Genomic DNA, 23710 nt, shown 5'->3' on the forward strand with positions numbered 1-23710 from the left:
CGTTTATGGCATGGCTACTATGAAAAGCCTCAAGGCAATTCGCGATATTTGGGGATGTCGATAATAAAATATTATAAATTTAAAAATTGTTAGAAATTTTCAATATAATTTGTAAATATTTTTCAGCATTTAATTAATGTTTTGATTATGTAGAAAGAAAAAAGAAACTTTTCTGTTTTTATTTTTTTAATTTATAAAATTAATTTTTAACTTACCAAGCAGAGAAATTTGATCCCAGTGATTTTTTTAAATGCTCAACTTATTTTTAAAATCCCTTTTTCCTAAAAAAAATGATTTACATTAATAATTTAGTATATATATTTCTTATAAATATTTTATTTATTTTAAAATCTATATAAATTTATTTTGATGGCATAGAAATTAAAAAATATGTTAACTTCGAAAAATTAGATATATGAAAATAATAATAGGAGTCTTATAATAAATAAAGAAGTCTTATAATAAATTATTGAAAGTAAAAATACGATATTAAAGTTATTCAGGAACAAAAAAAATTTTATTTACATATAAAATTGAAACTCTTTTTAGCAGCTGATGTCATATTATTTGTTTATTTAAATATTTTGATGTTTTTTCATCCTTTGTACCACTTATAATCCATTTAATATAATATAATATACAATATAATTATTTTAAAATCATAAAACAGCTCAACTTCGTACACTTAAAACCTGTTAAACAACATTCAGCTGCACGTGTAAACCGCTCTTCAAATCATATACATTTGCCTACTTTGACAAAGTGCCAATAACTTTTGCCTTAAACTTCAAGGGACGACTCTCGTCCCTCTCTACAGTCTACAGGCGAACCATAACGGAGCCAAGAAACCAAATTTGCATGCTTGGCCTATAAGTTATGCCATGTTAGCAGTTGATTCTGTGGTGGCCCACAAAGTGCACGAGACGAAGGCAACGGCTACGGCTACGGCAACGGCAAAGGAAAGCGGCACCAGGTTCAAGTTGCGTGTCAAATGCGTTTGGGGCCCAGGAAAATATTGGACACAGGAAAAATGTGAGGCATGGAAAACTTGTTGAAAGATTAAAAATATGGCGACGGCTTGTTAAGTTGGTTTAAATAAATAACCAGGCAGCTAGTGAGTGTCCACGACTAACGGCATTATTGATATAAATTCTAAGCACTTCCTGTGGTCTCATAATTTCATAAGGTCCCATTCATGTTCCATATGGGTGGCTATTTTTTGTGTAAAAAGGCTCCAGCAAATTATATTTGCAAGACCTGACAGCCTTTTAGGCGATCATAAATATTAATGAGCAAATGTAACGCCTTTGTGTAGGGCGGCTTTCTTTGGTCGAAATGGGCAGCTGAGATTTGCATTTATAAAAAAAAATTGGATTATCAAACGTTTTATCAGCGGCCACCAAGCCAGGCGACACAGTGGAGAGATCAAAGGAAGCAACGTCTAGAGTTACCCGAAAGGGCCAAAAGACCGAAAATGCTATCAACTTCCGATAGGCTCCTGGACATTTCATGCATAGTTGAAGCGACCTACATGGAATAACAAACAAAAATCAAATGCCTCAGCTGCTGTCTAGGCTGCGATTTTCTGCATCATTTACCGAAAAGAGCAGAAATACAAATGTGTACTAGTCGACTAATTTATACCCTGCAAAGCAAGCCTTCAACTACTTCATGTTTATTATCTCAAAGAATATTGTAATAGAAAAGGAAAAGAAGTGATTAATTAAATCGGGTTTAGAATGGATTTTTCTTTCAATTTAGCACTTTACAACACTGTCTTTTAACTAACAGTGTTTTTAAATAACAGCTGAGCTATATAACATGTGTACATAAATGAGATATGCTTAAAATAAATAGGCAAGCAAAATCTGTCAATTTCCTTAAGAAGTAAAGTTAAAGAAAGCCTTTAATGAAATACAATTTTGACGTTTTTCAACACTGTTTTTAAACTAACTGCCCTTATTGATAGTATCCGAACTATATAACATGTATAAAAACAAGATAAGCTTTAAATAAATTAGTAAAAAAAACATACTGAAATATTATTTAACAATTTCCAACACTGTTTGTAAAAGGGCTGATCAAATGGTAAAAAAGAATATATATATATTTTTACTTTCCAGTTGTGTAAACCCCCGGCAACTGCATTTACTGGGTATACAGTTCTCAAGTGCCTAACAGGATGCGCGTATTTGCTCTGACGGCGCCTGATGCCGACCGTTCGACAGCAACAGAGGCCGGATACGTGTTTGGTGGGTATGTGCCCCAATGGAAATTCAAACAAGTGCAGCTGCAACAATTTGAGTAGCGTCTGGACTTGGACACTCAAGTGGTTGCCCTAAGATAGATGCGGCAAATTAAGATATCAGGCGACGCTTTACGCTCATAGGAAACCCATTCAGTAGAACATATACCGCGCGCACAGTGGCACCTTTTGGTCGGCTAAACCACATAGAAAAAAATGAAAATAAAAATAAGAAACGAGCGACAACTGAATAAAAATGGGAAGCAAAATGAAGAGGAACCCTATTCCCAGCAGCCAGCAGCCAGTTGCACATAAAAGGCATCATCTAATCGCTACTTTCTGTCACATTGATGATAAAATTTGGGTCAACTTTTAGTGGTAGCACCTTTTTCTACACTAGACTCGAAGAGAGTGCGGCTCTCCCTCCCTCTGCGCCCTGTTCTGTTATCCTTGGCATGCCAAGATAGGCGACTGCACTTACCCTAGCCTCTCGTCTAATGGCCTAGGCTAACAATTCTTCGTGTTGTTGTTGTTGCTGCTGTTGCTGGTTTTTATGTGCCGTCCCTTAAGTCGAGCGCCGACTTAGCCGGCGATAATAAAAATGGGGCGTGGAATAGAACTACAAAGTTTTAAAGGCAGCCCAGTAGCCAAGGCATATCCTTTATTTTACTTACTTTTTTCATTCGTTTTTTGTTATATTTTTTTATTTTTATGTTGTGGTTATTGTAATGGCCACGTACACTGCACGAGAAACTTGGCCATAGATAGGAGTACTACGTAGAAATGAACTAACTAATTCTGATATGCAAATTATGCTGAAAGTGCTTCTTGGGAAGCTCGTTTTGTTTCTTTTTCTTTATTTTTTTTTAATGGAATGTCGGTAACTAATGAGTTGAGCTCTTGAGATATTCCGAGATACTCTAATATATACGCGTGCTAATTGCTACAGTGCTGCATAAGTGCTTATAAAGCAAAAGTATTCAACGTGACAGTGTTGCGAAGGTGCTTGTAGAGCAAAAGTATAGATCGTTACAGTCTTTTAGAGAAAAAGTATTTAAAGAGAAGTTTAACTTAAACAATGTATAAGTATTTAATTAAAAATGTATTTAATTTTCTAATTAAATAATGTTTGTGTCTCTAAGTGGGGAAATCGTTGGAGTAGCTCGCTTCAAAGTGTCTTCAATATTACTACAATGCAAATATAAATATCAGTACGCCATTAATTTAATAGCTCGACTTTAATAGGCACCCACAACTTAACGTTTAGTTATTTAAACCTATAATTTTCTCTCAGTGCAGCACGATTGTCTCCTGCGTATCCTCGAGTAGTCAGACGCCGGTTCGTGTAACAGATAACTGCTACACTTTCTGCTCGACGATGCATAAAAAAGGTCCAACAACAACAAGAACAACCACCATTACGGTGAACACAGAGCAAACCGCACAAAACTCTTTCACAAAGTGTTTTTTATGACAATAGCCAATTGCATTTGGCCTCAGCTGCGACTTAACTCACACGCGAGCTGCAGCTGTAAAACTAAAATTTCATATCAATTGACATTTGGTTTGGCATCGTAAAAGGCAAAAATTAAGCACTACGCGCGCGCCTTTTACACATTTTTTATGGCTTTCCAATGCGGCCAAGCGCAGAGGCCCCAAACTGATAACAGGCGACGTCTAACCAAAAATTTCGGCACTTTTGATCTAAAAAAAAAAAAAGAATTATCTACCGAAAGGCTCCACATATTAGGCAGTAAAACAAACGACAGAATATGTAAATTTTCATCAATTTGTTATCAAAAGATTCAGTCGTTTCTATAAATAGTAACTTTATATATATATGTTACTGTGAATACTAGATCATGATGTAGCAGCAATACAGTTGCCTTCGCCTATGAAGTACACTTGAAACAATAAAAAACAATGGCAAGCAGCTCGTGATTGGCATAATTTTAAGTGGTTTGGCGTTTTTTAGGTGTGAAAATAATTTAATATACGAGAGACGAGACGATCGCTGCTAAAAATCAAGGTTAAGTTTAATGAAACACCTACAGGCTAAACACAATCAAAATATAAAAAAGGCCAACAAAATGGTTTAAAAAAAGATAAAAAATGTTTATTATATACTTCGTCCGGCAACGGTTGAAATTAATTGCAATTTATGATGACGTTTCAACAAAAACAAAAAACTATAACCAACAAAAATAATAACAATAATAAAAAGTGTAAGTTCAACAAAAACAAAAGCTGAAAAAAGTTGTAAAAACAAAAACCGAATACAAAAAAACTACGCAGGTAAGCACAATAAACGTGCGACTCTTAATTAAGTCATGGCCTGGTCTGCTGAATTTGTAGTGGGCTTTGAGTGGCTACAGTGGCTCCATTGGCCAGTTAACGAAAAAAACAAAAATACAAAAATAAATAAAAAATATAAATACGCTGAGGAACAATATACTATATATATATTTATATGCATGTGAAGTGCTCAGGATGGTAGCTGTTGGATGATGCTGGATAATTTTGGATGCTGCTGGCTGCTGCTCTCAAGTGTAACGAAAATATTGAAATGAATTTGTCAAGTGAGCGAAGAACTTGAGTGAAAGACATTTGTGTGTGTGGGCTGATCCACTGAGCAGAACAACAATAGCAGTAGCTAGCAATTCATCTAGATATAGTTAGAGGGCAAGGGTACATTACATTGAAAAAATTGCAATATATTGAGCGAAAATATTTAAAAATAAATAAATAAATGTTGAAACATAAGACACATCGTAAAATAAACAAAGGAACATTTATTACTAGATATATATAATTTCATTTAATTTAAAAATAACATATTTTAATTTTTTAAGGCAGTAAGCAATATTTGCTGTACTATTTATTTATATCTCTGTTTATATCTCTGATCTATTTAATAGCTTGACAGTTTTGAGAAAAGGGGAAAGGACTCAGTTTTGGAGCACAGTGGATTGAACACGGATGTGAGTAAATGTGCTCGAGATTCACACATCATCTTACATCAAGATACATACATACAAATAAAAAGAGCATTACAGTATTTCGATGCGTACTATATGCATTTATGCATATATATATATCTAGAATACCTACTGGGTAAGCCCTTAGAAAACTTCACAACTCAATTAAACGTTCAGAATCCCAATTCCTAATTCAAACTCTTTGACGAATACCCTGTACATGCTGCACACTTTCTGGCGGTCTGCTCCTCTCCGTTGCAGCGCCCAGTCGAAAAATCCAATCAGGCAATTTTCATTACATGAGTTAATTTGCTGTCTCTGCAGCCCACATATGAAGTTGCCAGCTCTGGAACAGCAGTGCCCCCCCCCCCCTCGTCTTTCCCGTTTGCTACACATTAAAAAATCAATCAGCGTTGAAAAGTTGTTGCATGGCCAAAAAAAAAGAGCTAAAAGAGTTGCTTTTTTGTGGCGTTTACGCTTTTGCAGACTTCCTTCAGACTTCCTCACCTCATGCAAGTGTGAAATTTGCTGTAAACCACAAGAGGCATAAAAAATACAGAAACAAAAACAAAAAAATTAAAAAACAGACTGCTTAAAGAAATGAGCAACAGAAACGAAAATACCGCAAAGAGGTGCCGGCTATAACGGACAGCAGCGGCGACGCTTGGAACACAACTTGATTACCGGCTCATTTAGTTTCATTTAAGCCAAGCGAACAGTAACAGCAACAGCAACAACAACAACAACAACGAGAACGGCAAAAAGTACATTGTAAAATGGCAAGAGTTGGCCAAATGAGAGCATTTTGTGTGTGTGTGGTAAAACAAGTTAAGCAGAACCCGAGCGACAGGCAATAAACGGCAGAGCGACAAAGGCAACAAAATTTTGCTATGACGCCGCATGAAGCTTTGTGGCATGGAAATGGTGGAGCGGGTGTTCGAACCAAAGATCGAATTTCACATGCGTCGAGGTTTGGTATTTCAGTTCGTTTTTTTACGATATTGTCTCAATCAGCTACGGGATTTTCATGCACAAGAAATTCACACCACAAAATGCAGCGAAGTGGCAACATTTTTTCATATTTAATTTGACGATTTTTGTTTAATTTTATACAAATTTTGCTGGATATTCAGCGAATGCGCAGGCGCGACTGCATAAAAACAGAATGTGAAAAGGCTGTCAAAAATGCAAAAATTGCAAGTGATAGAGCAAAATGTGAATCATTTAAAGCAGCAGCTAGAGATGCAGATACAGATACAACTAGAGCTAGAGCTGAAGATACAGATACACAGCACAAGCGAGTTACAGATACAAGATACATAATTGCCTTTAAGCAAACCTGCCGCTGAGCGTGTCAATGACAGGCGGCAAAAGAGCAAGAGTACAACTGAGAGCGAGAGCATAGCCAGAGAGTGCCATCAGAGAGCGCACGAGAGCCAACGCTGTCAGTGTGTGCGTGAGAGCGGCACCAACACAAGCAAAAGCAGCAAGGCATCAAGAAATGTGCGAGCGCAAGGCAAAATACAAAACCAGGCAGCAGAAGAGAGCCAGCATGCTTCGGCAGAGCGCCAGAGAGTGAGAGAGCGCAAGATCAGTTGTCCGTGTATTAGTGAGAGCGCAAATTGCAGCAGTGTTAGTGCATTACCCCTCCAAATTGAGCAGAGAGCACCAAAACGAAGAGAGAGCGAGAGAGAGAGCGCACGCAAACAGTTCTAGCTACCTGCAAAAGTATCTGTATCTATGAGCTAGACATGCCCCGGCTTAGACAAGGGCTCAGTACTGTCTATATTAAACTGTTTACTGAAACAACAAGACGCAGGCGAAGAAAATATTTATTTTCCCCTTTATTCCGCAAGTAATTTTCACTCATATTTGGCAATTAGCTGGAAGGCCTGCCAAAGTATTTGGGAGGCCACCTTTTAAAGAGCCCTCAACCGAGGCTGAGTAAATACAAAAATTTTCTGCTCTTTAGCAGAAAAAATAATAATAATAAATAAATAAAGAAATGTATGTGTATATGCGTAGTGGAAGTTGTAAGCTGTAAAAATATAAATTATAGACCAATTTATAAACATGAGTCGTCAGTCTGCGTGTGTTTAATGAAGGGTTCTGATAAAATATCTTCGAACTGCCGCGAACATCGTTCGGCCTCTCAAAGTGGGTATTAGCAAAATGCTGAAAAATTGCCAATCCAAAAAACAAAACCAAAAAAAAGGCAGCAAAGTAAGCCGAAAATGAAATGAAATGGGCGACTGAGCGTCTGACAATTAGAATTGTCTGCTTGGCTTTTTGCGCTTAGCCATGATTATGGGTTATGCGCGCTCTTAACTTATTTTCTTATTTTTTCTTATATATACATATATACAATATGAATTTTTTTTTGGTAATTTTTGTGCACATTTTTTGTCCGACTTTGCCGATTTCAGAAATATTTGCCGTCAATTATGAAAATATTTAAATTATAGGAAGTGTATTATTATATATTTTAAAGGGCCATACAGTTTTTGGACATGCAAATTCAGTTCAGGAAGTCTCCAATTGAGCATGTCTGAAATAAAACTCGGCTAAAATTGTAGAACAAGCTGCCTTGGGCTAAGGGAAGTGCTACCATCTAATTGAAATTTACTTCTAGCAGTTGCAACAAGAGATCGGAATTAAAAAGCACTAACAATAAGAAAATTAAACAAAAGTTTGTTATACATATAAATAAGTTTATATAAGTATTAATTTATTTTTAATTTGTATATTATATCATTTCAATATAAAAAAGAAATTTTAAATTGGATATATCCAGGGTTTGCATATTAAGAAGAAGTCAGCCTCTTTTAACAGTCTATCCTTGACCCAACATGAATTGACTATTACCTTGACAATTGTGTTCAATATACAAATATGATTATAAATTGAAATAAAGAAAAGTCTTCTAGTTATAGACCCCAACAATTGAAGACAATTAACCAGCGTTGGGCACCTAACCTTGCTGAAAAGGTTTTATATAACAGATCCATACTTAAAAGAAAGCAATTCATAAACTCTCCAAAAGTTCACTTCATTTTGGTTAGTCACAGTCGTAAACTAATCTCTTGGCAAACATGTTCCGGTCTTTAGACACAGCAGGTAGCCCAAAAGGCTTTAGCTGCCGTATCCAGCCAGAGCTTTTGGGAATGCCACAAGTTTTGTGGCTAGAGAGTGAGACACACATGGCCAAAAGCACATAAATCAAAGGCCACCAATAAATATTTGCGGCCGAGCGTGGCATAAACGCGTAATTAACCTCATTTTGCGGCACGTCTGCCAGCATCCGAAAATATGGCACAAGAGTAAATGCACATTAAAGCTCATATATCAACCCCCATAAGCAGGGTTAGGGATAGAGAGATTGGGCAAGACACACACACACACACACACACACAAACACACAATAGGCAACCACTTTGATCCACTCTACAACACTCCACTCCGCCACTCTGCACTCAACTTGCAGCTAAGCGCGACACTGCACAATACAACCAAAGTATCTTTAAGATGCACTTGAGCGGTCGATGCCAGCGCGCTCGTTACTCACTCGCTCGCTCAATATGCATGCTTCACCATACACAGTCACATAGTCCTATAGTTCCCATATATATTTTTATATAAATATAAAATATATATAAATATATATGCTTAATATATATAAAATATGGCGTGGCATGTAAGCATATAGGTATCGCATAAAACAAGGCAAAAATGCCTCGCATTGTTTCAGCGGCATCGTGTGGGCGCATTGCTGAGCCCGCATATCAAATGAGCCTGATACAAACAACAGCAACAACAATACTATATTGCAGCTCAATATCAAATCACACTATGCTACAGCTCAGCAGGAATTTGCATTTTAAGGACACGCAGGTAGTCTTTAGTGAAAATAAAATATTTTCTGAATCTCGTTGAATAACAAAATAAACAATTGAAAAATACTGTTTAATTAGAACCGGCAACCATTCATTTGCTAGTTTGACGCTCAGACACGCAAGCTACGCAGACTCATAACGTCACAATTGCAAAACACATTTATATCCCTGCGCTTCAAACAACTTTTTATAAACTTCTTCCCCACATGAAGCTCGAATTTTCCAATGAAAGTTGCAGGTATAAATTTCAGATAAATATAGACAAATTTTGATCAAAAGTTTTGAGAGAATCTATCTTAAATTTGCATTGTTTTCAGTTTGTGTTAACCAGTGTAATCGTAATGTAATGCAAGTGCGCTTGACAGCTGCCAGGGACTAGCCAAGGAGTTGCTCCTGTCACACGCACTTCTGCTTCTTTCCTTCTATACTCGTTGCATGCCAAGCAAATAAAGCAACATGAACAACAGCAACAACTACAACTACAGCAGATCGATGTTGTTCTTGTCTTGGGCATTGGCAGCGGATTTTCACTGTAGACCTCATTCATTAATGTCCATGCAATGAGATATTCATAATTTGTGCACGCTGCTGCCGCTGCACACAATTCTCTCTAGTTTTGCCAAAAGATTATGAAAATTTTGGCCTGGAAAAATTTGAAGGAAGCTGAAATCAGTTTCAGTTGGCAAAAAGAAACTTGAACCCGACGAAAGCCAAGCAGACGACAACGCCGACGACGACGACGAGAAACAATCCAAAACAAATAAATTATGCATTACAAACGTGCTGCTGACCCATTGCCATTTTCTAATTCAATTAAAAAAAACTGAAGAAGCAGAAGTAGAAAAAAAAATATGGAAAAAATGTTTCGTTTGCGCATTTGAATACAATTTCCCAAGGAGTTGAGCAGCCGGGAAAGTTGCCTGCCTAAATGCACCACTGGGAAAGCCGCTGCAGCAGCACCACCACCACCAATGTGGGCCAGCCAGCTTAGAGTGCATCCGCCGCAAAGTCAGACACTAATTTGACATAGTTATGCGCAGCGAAATGAAAGCTGTGCGACTTGCAACATTTGCAACTCCCAACTCTCAGCTTCCAACTCCCAACTCGCAGCATTCAGCTGGCATTTCATGCTGTAGCCGTGGCAAACGCGGCGTATGAATAATATTTAAGCTTTGCCTGCTCCAATGGGGCGACAACTGCCAACTTGGATTCCACTTGGACTTAACTTGAATTGTGTGTGGCTGAAGCTACTTGGCCATTGGCAGCGCAGCGCTAAGCATGAAATATAGGGTACAGGCTGCTGTGTGCCTAAAGTTGATCCAAGGATTTATAGATTATTTGTGGGTAACGCAGTCATAACTTTAACGATTGCGCTGATATTTGGCATGGCAATTAACTACTTACTCGTATCTGGGAATATTTGCTGTTCAGTTAGCTAAACATTCTTTATAAGTAATATTAGGTCTAAATCGATTAAAATCGATCTAACAACATTATTATAAATATATCAAAAGCACTTAATAGCACTTCTTGGTACTCTGAACTAAAGCCTTATTTGATATCCATCTCTGAAATGAACAAATTAAAACATATGCAACTGAAAGAGCTTAAAAAATTACTAAGAAATATATAGGCTATAATTCTGCATACATTAAATAAATATTTTCGATTTTTCGAGGATATGCAACAGACATTTTTTACACCAGGCTCAAGTAATTTTGTTTCCACCGCAATGCTGTACCCCAGAATTAGAGTTCAGAATGTTTGATTTACTTCTTGGAGGCGAGCAGACCCACAAATGTAAGTGTGTGTGTGTGTGTTTGTGGTGTCCCTAATAGCTGCACACACTTGACTGCAGGGGGTCGTCGACTTGTGACAACAGGAACAAGAACAACAGCAGCAGCAGTGACGACGACAACGACGACAACGTTGTCGGCACATGCCACGATAATGAAATTTAAAAATTCATAAAATATTCGCACCACTAAACAAACAACAGGCAACAAAAACAACAACAATTGCAGTGCAAGAGTAACTCAATTAATTAATAACAATATAGCAGCAACAGCAACTCGCTGCAACTCGCAGAAGCAGCAACTCGTAGCAGCAACATTAACAAGAACAACAAACAAAATAATTAAGTAACAAAAGTTTCATATTTGCAGCGCCGCAAAACAACACGACAAAAAAGAGTTATAGAAAAGAAACTTGTTACAACGAAGTTTAAATTCCCTTACAGGCATACATATTGCAGAGGTTAACTCAAGTTTCGATCAACTGTCGCAGCTATCGCAAGTTTCAGATATTACATATGAGACAAACAAAAGAACTAATTTCTCATCCATACTTCCTATGGCAGCTATAAGACATAGCGATACGATCTTTGCTCTACTTGCAACAAAAAGCTGAATCTTTGACAAGTTTGAGCAAAAGTATGCATACGCATAGGAAAACGGGGGCTAAATACAAGAATCTTGGTACTTGATTCAATCACAAACATTTCATAAGATCTTAATCCTGAATTCAGATACAAATTTGTTATTCAAACGTAATTAGTATTTACTTAAGATTAAGCTGCAAATAAACTTATTAAAGGTAAAAAACTCAATTAAAAAAGTTAATTTAAACAATATCTGTGCTTAAATTTGTACTTTATGATCTCGTAGTTAACTCCTACAAAATGTAACACTTTCCCTGACCAAGATATAGTACCCTTTGCAAGGGTATAAGAACTAAAATAGTAGCAGCAGCAGCAAAGGCAGAAACGTAAACTCCCAAAAGCTGTGCAAAGTTTGCACTACCCACGGGCTGAGCAAATGGGGGGTGAATTAGTGAATAAAGCAACAAGAAGGAAAGAGGAGCTCGCGAGTGTATGTGTGTTTTGGAATGTAATATGAGTGGGCGGTGGGCGTGTTGTATTATGTGCTGGGCAGGCTTGGCAGTCGACAGAAGTTTTTTAATGTAATTTTAAGTGGCATAAGTCGACAGCCAAAAAACGTAAGTACACACAAGCAGACATACACACACACATACAGGCAGCACATATGACAGGTGGGCGTGCTGGGCCTGACATTTACATGCAGAAACAACAACATGCATTACATGCATTATGCCAAATAAAGTTAACGTTTGGTATTTTTTTTTTGATTTCAATGCAACAAAAAATAATATTAAAAAATCAACACACTAAAATTAGCACAGCTAAAGTAACTAAAAACGACATTAAATAGCCAGTAACTAAATTTGTAGCAAAAGAAATGGCACAGAGAGTGCTCGACTAAGAGATACTATAATCTTAATAGTTTTTAACTGATAGTTAACATAATTGTTTTACTTTATTGAAACTAGAGCCATAATCTAATTTTGTGCTATTAAACTACTTAACAATAAATAAATATACTTACAATAAATATAGTGAATTATATATGTACATGATATAAAATAATTTGTAATGCTTGTAATAAATATATATATGAATTGTTTGCAGCACCCATTAAATAATTTGTAATATAAAAATAACTTTCAATATAAAATAACTGTCAATATTCTTTAAGTTCACAGAGATCTGAATATTACGCTAATAGAAGATCAGATCTCTTTCTACTCCAGTCGCTATAACGAAAGACTGATAAACCACCAAAACAGATCTGCACAAGCCCTTGTCGGATCTATTCCTATAAATAGACTGAAGAAAAGACACTTCGGTCTTTTACAAAACAATTAAAAACAATTCTTAAGAAGACAGCTTAGCCTTAACCTTATGTAGAGCAGGAGAAAATAAACTAAGAAACAAACATTGTTAAATGCAAATTTTGAAGCATGTACATGTTTAAAAACTCATATTATCTGTTAATATAATAAAGATTTTCATAATAAAAAAAAAAAAAAAAATATTCTTTAAGAATAAGTTAACAAAAATATGACTTGTACTCCAAGAAAACTTGGCTCTATTTAAAATTAAGCGCTAGAAAATTTGTCGACATGCGTTCTATTGCAAGATAACTTTACAAATATGCTAACAAGCTATCCTATACATGTATAAGCAAGCTTGTTTTTGTATCTTTCGAGAATTCATCATGAATGAAGAAGTTTTCACTTGTCTTAAACGACAGGTATACCCATATGCACGCCTAGACTAGAGGGCATAAAAAAAACATTTGCTAAGGCGAAGCAGAGCAAAAAAACGTGGCCCACAAAGCAGCGACGCTGGCAGCGCAGTCAACGCTGGCCGCTTGTTGCGCGCGTGAATGTAAAAGGCATTAAAAATGGCATAATAATAGCATTCAAACTGTAATGTTGCCAGCAGAGGACGACGACGACAACGACGATGTTGCTGCTGTCGCAGTTGACGTCAGCGTCGACGTCGACAGCGATGATGTTGCTGCTGCCTGCTGCCGTCTGCTGCCGCTGCTGCTCGTTAATGTTTGTTGCTGGCGTCGCATGCAACATTCATATGCAATATTTTAAGCTTTGCAGTTATGCCAAGAGTAAGAGGGGGGAACAGTGGGGGAGGGTGTTGGGTAGGTTGGGTAGTGTATCTGAAAGATTGTTGAGCTCCGCGGCAGTTGTCCGCATATGACATAAATGGGCACACGGTAGCAACTCGTAAATTTGCTGACTACTCGCAAAGCGAACACATTTCTATAATTCTCGCGCGCAGCTAAGCACCAAAATGATGGGGCACATCGCCTAATGCCTAAATGCAACATGAATATTACGACTCCGAACACAAAGGCACATCTGTACATACAGCCAGGAAAGTGAGCAGCACGCAAAAAGCATTATAAACTTGCAGATTAAAGAGAAAGAGTTGACCAAGAATTCGGTGGCAATTTGTAGGCGGTAAAGAATACATTTATAAAGAGTTGAATATGGTATGAACTTCAAGAAATTTAGCTAATAATAAAGGTAATTTAAGATTATTCGAACGCATATTGGTTCCTTCAAGTCTGTTGAGATTTAATTTTAAAAAATATTATAAACAAGTACTAGTGTGGTAGTCGAGTAGAACAGACTGCTTAATACTTGTTCACAGTCAAATATAAGCTTAAGAAATGCTGTTCGTCAAATTTATTAAGAGATATCAAGACATTGCCTAAAGTAATCAAATTTGGTTTTCTAACTAATTTTCCCAATTCAGGGGACTAAGTGGGCGTGATTATCAAGATCAATTCTTGAAGGAGACTGAGTGGACGTGAATATCAAGGTCAATTCTTAGAGGTCATCAGTGGTCTACCTCGACAACTTGTTGACTTTAGCTTTATATCTGAAGAAGATATATATTTTGGCGCTTAATTGCCTCCAATGATGCGTGTCTCAATAATGTTAACACGCATCTGACTAGGAAAAACACGAGTATGTATTGATTGCAAATTTCAATTTTTCCCGCTTGAGATACATGCATATTACACAAAAGCAAACGTATAAACTGAATATATATAATACAATTTCTAAGTTTAATAAAATATAGTAATAGAAAAAGGTTAATTCAATTTTAATCATACACTAGCTTTTTTTTGTTATTTCTTAATAAAAACTAGTAAAATTTAAAAATTTATTTTTATTAAAAATATAATAAAATTTCGATTAATATATTCTATAAATTATATTCAAAAGGACGCATTATTAGAATATGAAGCTTTTTCAGGATATAATTGGGATCATGCCAAATCGACCAGCAAATTTCATCCATTTCTCTCTGATGCACCTGATTTATCAACATTATCATCGAAAATTTTAGCGTTTAGGTTGCTAAGAAATGAATTGTTAATTGTTATTGATTATTATCGTTATTCGTTTGCAATAAATCTGCTAAATTGTCAGCATTTTAAGCATTGCTTCCTTCTGTTTAATTCACATTAAATATATTTCTTCAATAAACATCTATACAGCCACAATATATTTAAGTTGTGTGCAATTAACTGCTATTTTTTATTTATTATATGAGCTCCTCATAAACTCATTCTTCAGCTTATATATCCTAATTCCAAGCCTTTCGATTCAGCCCTAAATAAAGTACTGTGCGCCAAAAATGAAAGCCATTTGCCAAATTGCAAACGAGAAATTGTTGCACGGCTGTTCCAGAAAGAGTTCAAAGAAATGCCAGAATTTCGCAGCGTATATAAGAAAAGGGTTTCTAAAATACACGAGAATATTGGACATACGACAATAGAAACAACATTTTATGGGTTAAACTTCAAACTTAACTGGAGAAGTGAAGTCGGTCTAAAGCCGTGTGGCATGCAACATGGCAATAGCAACATACTGAAAGGGGGGTCGGACTCGTATTGCAACACGATGCATGCAACGAGTTCGAAAGGATAAAAAATGGGCGTTCGAGTGGGCAACAGCCGACGACACATGCACACGAAATGTTGCAAGACAGCCTGTTGACTGTGCGTGTGTGTGTGTGTGTGTGAAATGTTTAACCCTACGGGTAACGCAGGGGAGTGCTGTGTTATTATTTGACTTTTTATGTAAAAAGACTTTAATATAAAGTACAGAGATTTCATAATATGTAAAGATAATGAAATAGTACATAATTAAAATAATTTTATAAATTTGATTCAATTAAGTGAAGTATAAAAGTAAATAAAACAAATAGGACAAAACTTTTTATGAATGCATGTAATGAAATATTTTATGTATTAAATAAATATTAAAATATTATTAAGAAAAAATCAAAAATCAAATATTTTTCTAAAATTCTAGCTCAAGTAAAGAATGTTGTACACATATGTAAATATATAATTATATATATGTAATGTATAATCACTAGTAAAAATATTTAATAGCGCAATAAATTCAAAAACTGTTTCATAATAACTCATTAAATATCAAATAAATTGACATTTCTGACGCCTGATACGAAGCTCAATAAAAATAAATATATATATTTATAAATGCGTATATATTATATACATTTCTTTATAACATGCATATTTAAACAAATAAGGAAGCACATCGATTGCTCCCAAGACGCTGATAAGCTTCAACTTAGCTAATCACAGCTTTATAAGTACGTTTCTTATAGCTCATATAATATATAAAATCGATCGTTGCAGAGAGAGAAAAATATTTTAAATTTAAATTTTTTTCTCGACGATCATTTTGCAGTTGAATCTCAGCAGCAAAAAAAAAAACGAGAGATTTTTAGGCATTGTGTGTGTGAGAGTGTTTCTACAGCCAACATTTCCCCTACTTTTGGTGAGAGCGAGAGCGCCAGTTAGCGTGCATACACACACACGTGTGTGCGTGTGAGTCGTGTGTATGTGTGAGTGAGTGAGAGCGCGCACATGCATGTTGCTAAACTGCATATGGTTTTGCTTACATGTAGAAACTGCAATGGACGTCGACGTTAACGTCAGCGTCGCTGCTTATGCTGTGTATGGTGTGAGCAGCGCAAAGAGCGCAGCGTATGTGAGAGCGAGTTGTGCTCTGCACGTACATGTGTGCATGTGCATGTGCATGTGTGTTGTGTGTGAGTGCAGCAGCAGCAGCAGCAGTCGCAGCAGCAGAGCACGAACTCACACGCACACACACAGCAACTCTTGTCTGTCTGCCTTTTGCTGTCTCGTTGCCTCTGTGTGTGCTGTATGCTGTTTGTGTGTGTGTGTGTTCGTTGCCGTCGTCGCTCGTAAAAACATTTTCAACGAGCCAACGGAGTCGCCTGCGTGCAACTTCAGCAATCAGTTTGAGTTGAAACGCGAGGCGGTTAACATGTTTTAAGAAAACGAGCTCCGGCCAACGCAAAGCAACACAGAAATAAGAAAAGAGTCAAATAAAAAGAAACGCAAACGCGAAATTTGTACCAAGTGCCAATGTTAAAGTCTCAAAAAAACGAAATATCAAATGTTATTTAGATGAGGCTAAAAAATATTTACAAGTGCTGAGCAAAATTAAACGCCACACACACACACAACCACAACACAACACACACAAGGATTACGGTTACGCGTCACACACAAAAAAAAGCGCTCAAATATGAAAACCAGAAAGTGAAAAGTTAAAAAAAAATTTACCCCAAACCCACCAAAAAAAATTAATTAAATAACATAAAAGTTGGGAATTTTTAACGCTAAAAATAACAACGCACAACATTTTGAAGCAACATGTCAGCAACAACAACAACAACAACGCGAAGCTGCCTGTTGCTGCTGCCGCTGCTGCTGCTGCTGGTGTCGGCTGCGCTGCCAACAGCAACGCATGCGCAGCAGTGCGCCTGGGAATTCGTGCGCACCACCATGGACATCAAATGCAATGTACGCGCATTAGACCAGGGCGCCGCCGCGCTGGACTTACAGGTGGCCGAAACGGCGAATCGCTTCGAGCTGCAGTGCAGCACGGATTTGTTGCAAGCCAGCGAACTGAGCAGCGGTCTATTCCGCAAACTGCAAAAGCTCGCCGAGCTGCGTGTGGATGGTTGCAAGCTGCAACGCGTCCCAGCGAATGCGTTCGAGGGTTTGCACTCGCTGAAGCGACTGCAGCTGGAGACGCACAACGCAATGTGGGGACCGGGACGCACGCTCGAGCTGCATCCACAGGCCTTCCAGGGTCTGCGCGAGCTGAGCGAATTGCATTTGGGCGATAATAATTTGCGGCAATTGCCGGAGGGCATCTGGTGCAGCATGCCCGGACTGCAGCTGTTGAATCTAACGCAGAATCGCATACGCGCTGCCGAGTACTTGGGCTTCTCGGAGAAGCTCTGCCTGGGTCAAACGGCGCTGCCCAATCAGCTGAGCGGCGGCGCTGAGCTGCAGCTGCTGGATTTGTCGCACAACGAGCTGCGCGCTCTGCCCGATGCCTGGGGCGCGTCGCGTTTGAGGCGTCTCCAAACGCTCAGCCTGCAGCACAATAATCTGAGCGCCTTGGCGCCCAGCGCTCTGGCTGGTCTGAGCTCTTTGCGTGTGCTGAATCTCTCGCACAATCATTTGGAATCGCTGCCAGCTGCCGCTTTTGCGGGCAACAAGGAGCTGCGCGAGCTGCATTTGCATCACAATGATCTATATGATTTGCCCAAGGGTCTGCTGCATCGTTTGGAGCAGCTGCTGGTGCTCGATCTGAGCGCCAATCAGCTGACCAGCCATCATGTGGACAACAACACCTTCGCGGGCCTGATCCGTTTAATAGTGCTGAATCTGTCGAACAATGCGCTGACACGAATCGGCGCCAAGACCTTTAAAGAGCTGTATTTTTTGCAAATACTGGACATGCGCAACAACTCTATTGGTCACATCGAGGAGGGCGCCTTTTTGCCACTCTACAATCTGCACACTCTCAATCTGGCCGAGAATCGTTTGCATACGCTGGATAATCGCATCTTCAATGGACTTTATGTCTTGACCAAGCTAACGTTAAACAACAATCTGATCAGCATTGTGGAGACGCAGGCTTTTCGCAATTGTTCCGATCTCAAAGAATTGGATTTGAGCTCGAATCAGCTGCTGGAAGTGCCCGAAGCTGTGCAGGATTTGAGCATGCTCAAGACTTTGGATCTGGGCGAGAATCAAATATCGGACTTCAAAAATGGAACCTTCAACAATCTGAATCAGTTGACGGGCTTGCGGCTCATCGACAATCGCATTGGAAACATTACCGTGGGCATGTTCCAGCAGCTGCCACGGCTGAGCGTACTGAATCTGGCCAAGAATCGCATACAAAACATCGAGCGTGGTGCCTTCGATAGGAATACAGAGATTGAGGCCATACGCTTGGATAAGAATTTCCTGACCGACATCAATGGCATCTTTGCCACGCTCACCTCGCTGCTCTGGCTGAATCTCTCCGAGAATCATTTGGTCTGGTTCGACTATGCATTTATACCCTCGAACCTGAAATGGTTGGATATACATGGCAACTATATTGAGGCGCTGGGCAACTATTACAAGCTGCAGGAGGAGCTGCGCGTGAGCACTCTGGATGCCAGTCATAATCGCATCACGGAGATCACACCGAACTCTGTGCCCAACTCGATCGAGCTGCTGTTCATTAACAACAATATCATTAGCCAGCTGCAGCCGAACAGCTTTGTGGACAAGACACGGCTGGCACGCGTCGATCTCTATGCGAATGTGCTGTCCAAGCTGTCGCTGAATGCGCTGCGTGTGGCGCCGGTGGCGCTGGATAAGCCCCAACCGGAATTCTATTTGGGCGGCAATCCCTTCGAATGCGACTGCTCCTTGGAGTGGCTGCAGCGTATCAATAATCTGACCACACGCCAGCATCCGCGTGTCGTCGATCTGGCCAACATTGAGTGCCTGATGCCGCACAGCCGCCAGGCGCCGCTGCGTCCCCTGTCCAGCCTGAGCTCCGCGGATTTCCTCTGCAAATACGACACACACTGCCCGGCCACGTGCCACTGTTGCGAGTACGAGAGCTGCGAATGTGAGCTGATATGCCCCAACAATTGCAGCTGCTTCCATGATGCCACATGGTCGAACAATATTGTGGACTGCGGCAAGCAGGATTTGTTGAGTCTGCCGCCGCGCTTGCCGCAGGATGTGAACGTACTCTATTTGGATGGCAACAATTTGCCAGTGCTCCAGGCGAATCATCTGGCCGGGCAACGTAGCTTGCACACCTTGTATTTGAATTCCTCCAATCTGGTTACCCTGGCCAATGGCAGCCTCTCGCAGCTGCCACAGCTGCGCGTGCTGCACTTGGAGCACAATAAGCTGACCAGTCTGGATCAGGACAGCTTCCATTCGCTCAGCCTGCTGCGAGAGCTGCATTTGCATGGCAATCAACTGGCGCATATTGCGAATGCCACCTTTGAGCCGCTCGTCTCGCTGCAGTTGCTTCGCCTGGACAACAATCGGCTGACAGCGCTGCCGCTGCAGCAGCTCGCGAATCTGCAATATCGCAACAATCTGCAGGGTCTGACACTGGGCAGGAATAGCTGGAGCTGTCGCTGCCAGCAGCTGCGTGAATTGGTGCAATTTGTGGCGGACAATGCGCTTGTCATTCGGGATACGCCGGATATATATTGCGTGGATGCGGGTATTAAGCGCGAATTGGAACTCTTGGGCCAGGATAAGCTGCCCACGGCGGACTGCTCGGAACTGCTAGATGCCAGCGCCAGCAACATTAGCTCCACACCGGATCTCGCCCAGGGCTATCGCTTGCCCTTGTTGGCTGCAGTTCTGGTGCTCATCTTTCTGGTCGTGGTGCTCATCATTGTGTTCGTCTTCCGCGAGAGCGTTCGCATGTGGCTCTTCGCCCACTATGGTGTGCGTGTCTGTGAGCCACGCTTCGAGGATGCCGGCAAACTCTACGATGCCATCATATTGCACTCGGAGAAGGATTATGAGTTCGTGTGCCGCAACATTGCCGCCGAGCTGGAGCATGGTCGTCCGCCATTTCGCCTGTGCATACAACAGCGCGATTTGCCACCGCAGGCCAGCGGAGGGCAGCTGGTGGAGGCGGCACGGGCATCGAGGAAGATTATTTTGGTGCTAACACGACATCTGCTGGCTACGGAGTGGCAGCGCGTCGAGTTTCGCAATGCATTCCATGAGGCGCTGCGTGGTCTGGCCCAGAAGCTGGTCATCATCGAGGAAACGAGCGTTTCCAGCGAGGCCGAGGATGTGGCCGAACTGGCGCCCTATCTGAAATCGGTGCCCTCGAATCGGCTGCTCACCTGCGATCGTTATTTCTGGGAGAAGCTGCGCTATGCCATACCCATTGAGCTGTCGCCGAGGGGCAATAACTACACGCTGGATCATCATGAGCGCTTCAAGCAGCCCGTTTCGCCGGGCTTGATATTCCGGCAGGCGCCACCGCCGCCCGCCTACTACTGCACCGAGGATATGGAGGCCAATTATTCGTCGGCTACCACGGCCACGCCCTCGCCGCGTCCAATGCGACCCGTTGTCGAATCAATGGCCATGCGTCCGCCCTCGGAGCATATTTATCATAGCATCGAATCGGAGTACAGTGCCTACGATCAGCATGAGGCGCTCTCCATGATGCCCAGTGCGCTGCTGCATCATTCGCATCAGCAGCACCAGCAGCAACAACATCAATTGCAGGCGCATCAGCTGCAACAATTGGCACGCCAACAGCAGCAGCAGCGCTTGCTGCAGCCACAGTATCGTGCACAGCAGCCAGCAACAACAACAGCAGCAGCAGCAGCAGCGGCAGCGTCGACGTCAGCGTCTGCGCCCGTGCATTTGCGCAGCGGCAGCGGACTCAGTCAGGCCAGCAATAGTACGCAGTCCACAGCTCAAGCATCCACTTCCGCTGCAGCCGCGCAGCAGCAGCAGCAACAACAACAGCAGCAACAGCAGACAGCTGGTCCCGGCAACGACGCGGGCAGCACCACCAATAAAAACGGCGGCCAAGCTTTTCTGGTATAAGCTGTCCCACTCGCACTCACACGCATACACGCTCAAAAGGGTTCCTGCGCAGGGGCGGCCATCTTGAAGCTGCTCGCTCGCTTGCGCGTCAGGCAAACAAAAAAGCACACACACACACACATAGAATATATATAAATACATATATATATATAAATAAAAAGACTTTTTCGTAGGCATTTCTATTCGCATGCGCCTTCGGTGTTCAAGTGTTGTTGTTGTTGTTGTTGTTTTGTAGTTGTCTCGCACAACCAACACAAACGCACACACACACACACGCATACACATACCTACACACACACACACATTTAACTTTAAGCTTATTATTAAAATTTAACTACTAAAACAAAAAACAAACATATTTACTAGAAATGTTGCAAAAACACTTTCAAATTCAATGTGATATATTAATTAAAAAATATATATATTATATATATATTGAAAATATGACTAATGCAAAAACTGTAATTTGTAGCCATTAGTTTCTAGCCTGGCCTAAAACACACATTAGTATATATATAAATATATATAGAAGAGGAAGCAAAACATTCTTAACAAGATTTCAGTAATCTTAATAACTAAATAATTATTAATAATACTATTATTATATATATATATGTGTATATAGAAAGAGATCCAAGCATAGAAATTATTTAGCGCACTTAATGTATTTATGTATTATGATAATAAAAAAACAACAACTAAATTAATTAAATTAACTAAAAGAAATGTATTATTAAATTAATTATTACAATTACAAAATCGCAAGAAAAACTATATATGAGAAATATAAACAAAAACACATAAAAAAAACTATTATAAAATATATACAAATATTAAAAAAAATTAAAACTCCTATTTCTTTATTTGCAACGTTTACACGGCGAGAGTTGAGCTTTCAGGAATTTGAAAGCAATTTACAGTCGAAGCGGGTTTTGGAGAAAAACATAAAAGAATACATATGTATGCATACACGAAATATATCAAATGAATCTGGAAATAAATCTAGAATATTTTGATTCCCATATAGATCCCATAAGATCAATAAACTACGAAGATTACTTTGAGAAAAATCAATAAAAATAATATCATGATATAAATAACAAATTGCCAAAATATTAAATTGCGTTGCATTGGTTAACACAATTTCGGCCAGATTCTATTTGAATTTGTTGTCAAATTTGCCACACGCTAATCAAAAATGTTATTTAACAACATGGAAACGAATTTAAAATTTGCACTTTGTTATTCAAATTAATTGGCACTTTGCGCATTACGTGTAAACCACAACAGCCGAGTGGGATGATTTTTTTTTTGCTCGCAACAAAAACCTAAATGCATAACAAACTAAATAATGAAATGAAAAGTACGCATAAAGTTAATTGCTTGTAAATAATTATTTATAAATAAATTAATAGAAAATGCACTCGAGCAAACAGAATAGTTACACGAATATATTTCAGCATCTGTATATGTAAATTATTATTTGTGAAAATGAAATTAAAATGCGGCACGAAATACACAAAATGCATTTTTCGCGTTTATTTAACTCGCGCATAAATTTCATTTTTATGCCCCGACAAACCGCAACACAAAAAAGCAACAACAACAAAAAAGCCTCGGTAACTACATCAACTAGCCATGCAAAAGGGCATCAGAAAAGCAACAACAATTAGAAATGGAAACACACTAAAAACTAAATCCATTATTTAGCCGCATGAGTAATTTTATAAATTAATTACCAGCATTCAGTTCAACTGTTGCAAAAACTTTTCAATGTAATTAGCTTCATTTTAAAAGAGCATAGACAATTAAATGAAATGAGGAGGCGGGAGGTGGTTTAACAACTTTAGTTCTCGTTATGGCTTTAAATACTTGGTATGACTATCAATCATGCTTTGTACCATATTCGTTATCGATTTATTCGCGATGTCAATCAACTTTTTATATAATTACCTAATCTCTCTTTATCTACACAAAGCGAAGTTCGGAGAACGCATTTCATTTTGCATTTCCTGCTTATGCGGCATTCGTAAACGCTCAAAAGCCAAAACACAATAATATAAACTTCTCACTCTTGCGGAAACTTAAGAAAAATGAATAAAAACAAGTATTTTTCCAATTCTTCTTTCTGCTATGTCCGTAAACGTTTAACTAACAGTACTTTAGTTTAGTTTTCAATTGCCGCACTCTTCTTTTACTTTCTCCTAACTACGTCCTTCCAAAGTTTAGCTCGGAAGT

The 23710-nt window shown here is 39.3% G+C and overlaps 1 protein-coding gene and 1 long non-coding RNA gene across 2 annotated transcripts in view; one reads left to right on the plus strand and one right to left on the minus strand.

The window, feature by feature from the left end:
• Nucleotides 1-215: 215 nt before the first annotated feature.
• LOC135426753 (uncharacterized) overlaps nucleotides 216-23710 on the minus strand; it is a 150385-nt gene continuing 126890 nt past the window's right edge. The window contains exon 4 of the long non-coding RNA XR_010435953.1: nucleotides 216-281. This is a non-coding gene — a long non-coding RNA (uncharacterized LOC135426753). The remainder of the gene's footprint in view (nucleotides 282-23710) is intronic.
• Nucleotides 16820-21640, plus strand: 18w (18 wheeler). The gene has a single exon (XM_064679810.1). It carries the CDS (start codon nucleotides 17228-17230, stop codon nucleotides 21470-21472), a length of 4245 nt encoding a protein of 1414 aa, XP_064535880.1. The 5' UTR covers nucleotides 16820-17227; the 3' UTR covers nucleotides 21473-21640.

The sequence above is a fragment of the Drosophila montana genome, unplaced genomic scaffold, assembly GCF_035044405.1.
Source record: "Drosophila montana isolate Dmon_TW-CO22-7 unplaced genomic scaffold, ASM3504440v1 contig_2081_1, whole genome shotgun sequence".
Lineage (NCBI taxonomy): Eukaryota > Metazoa > Arthropoda > Insecta > Diptera > Drosophilidae > Drosophila > Drosophila montana.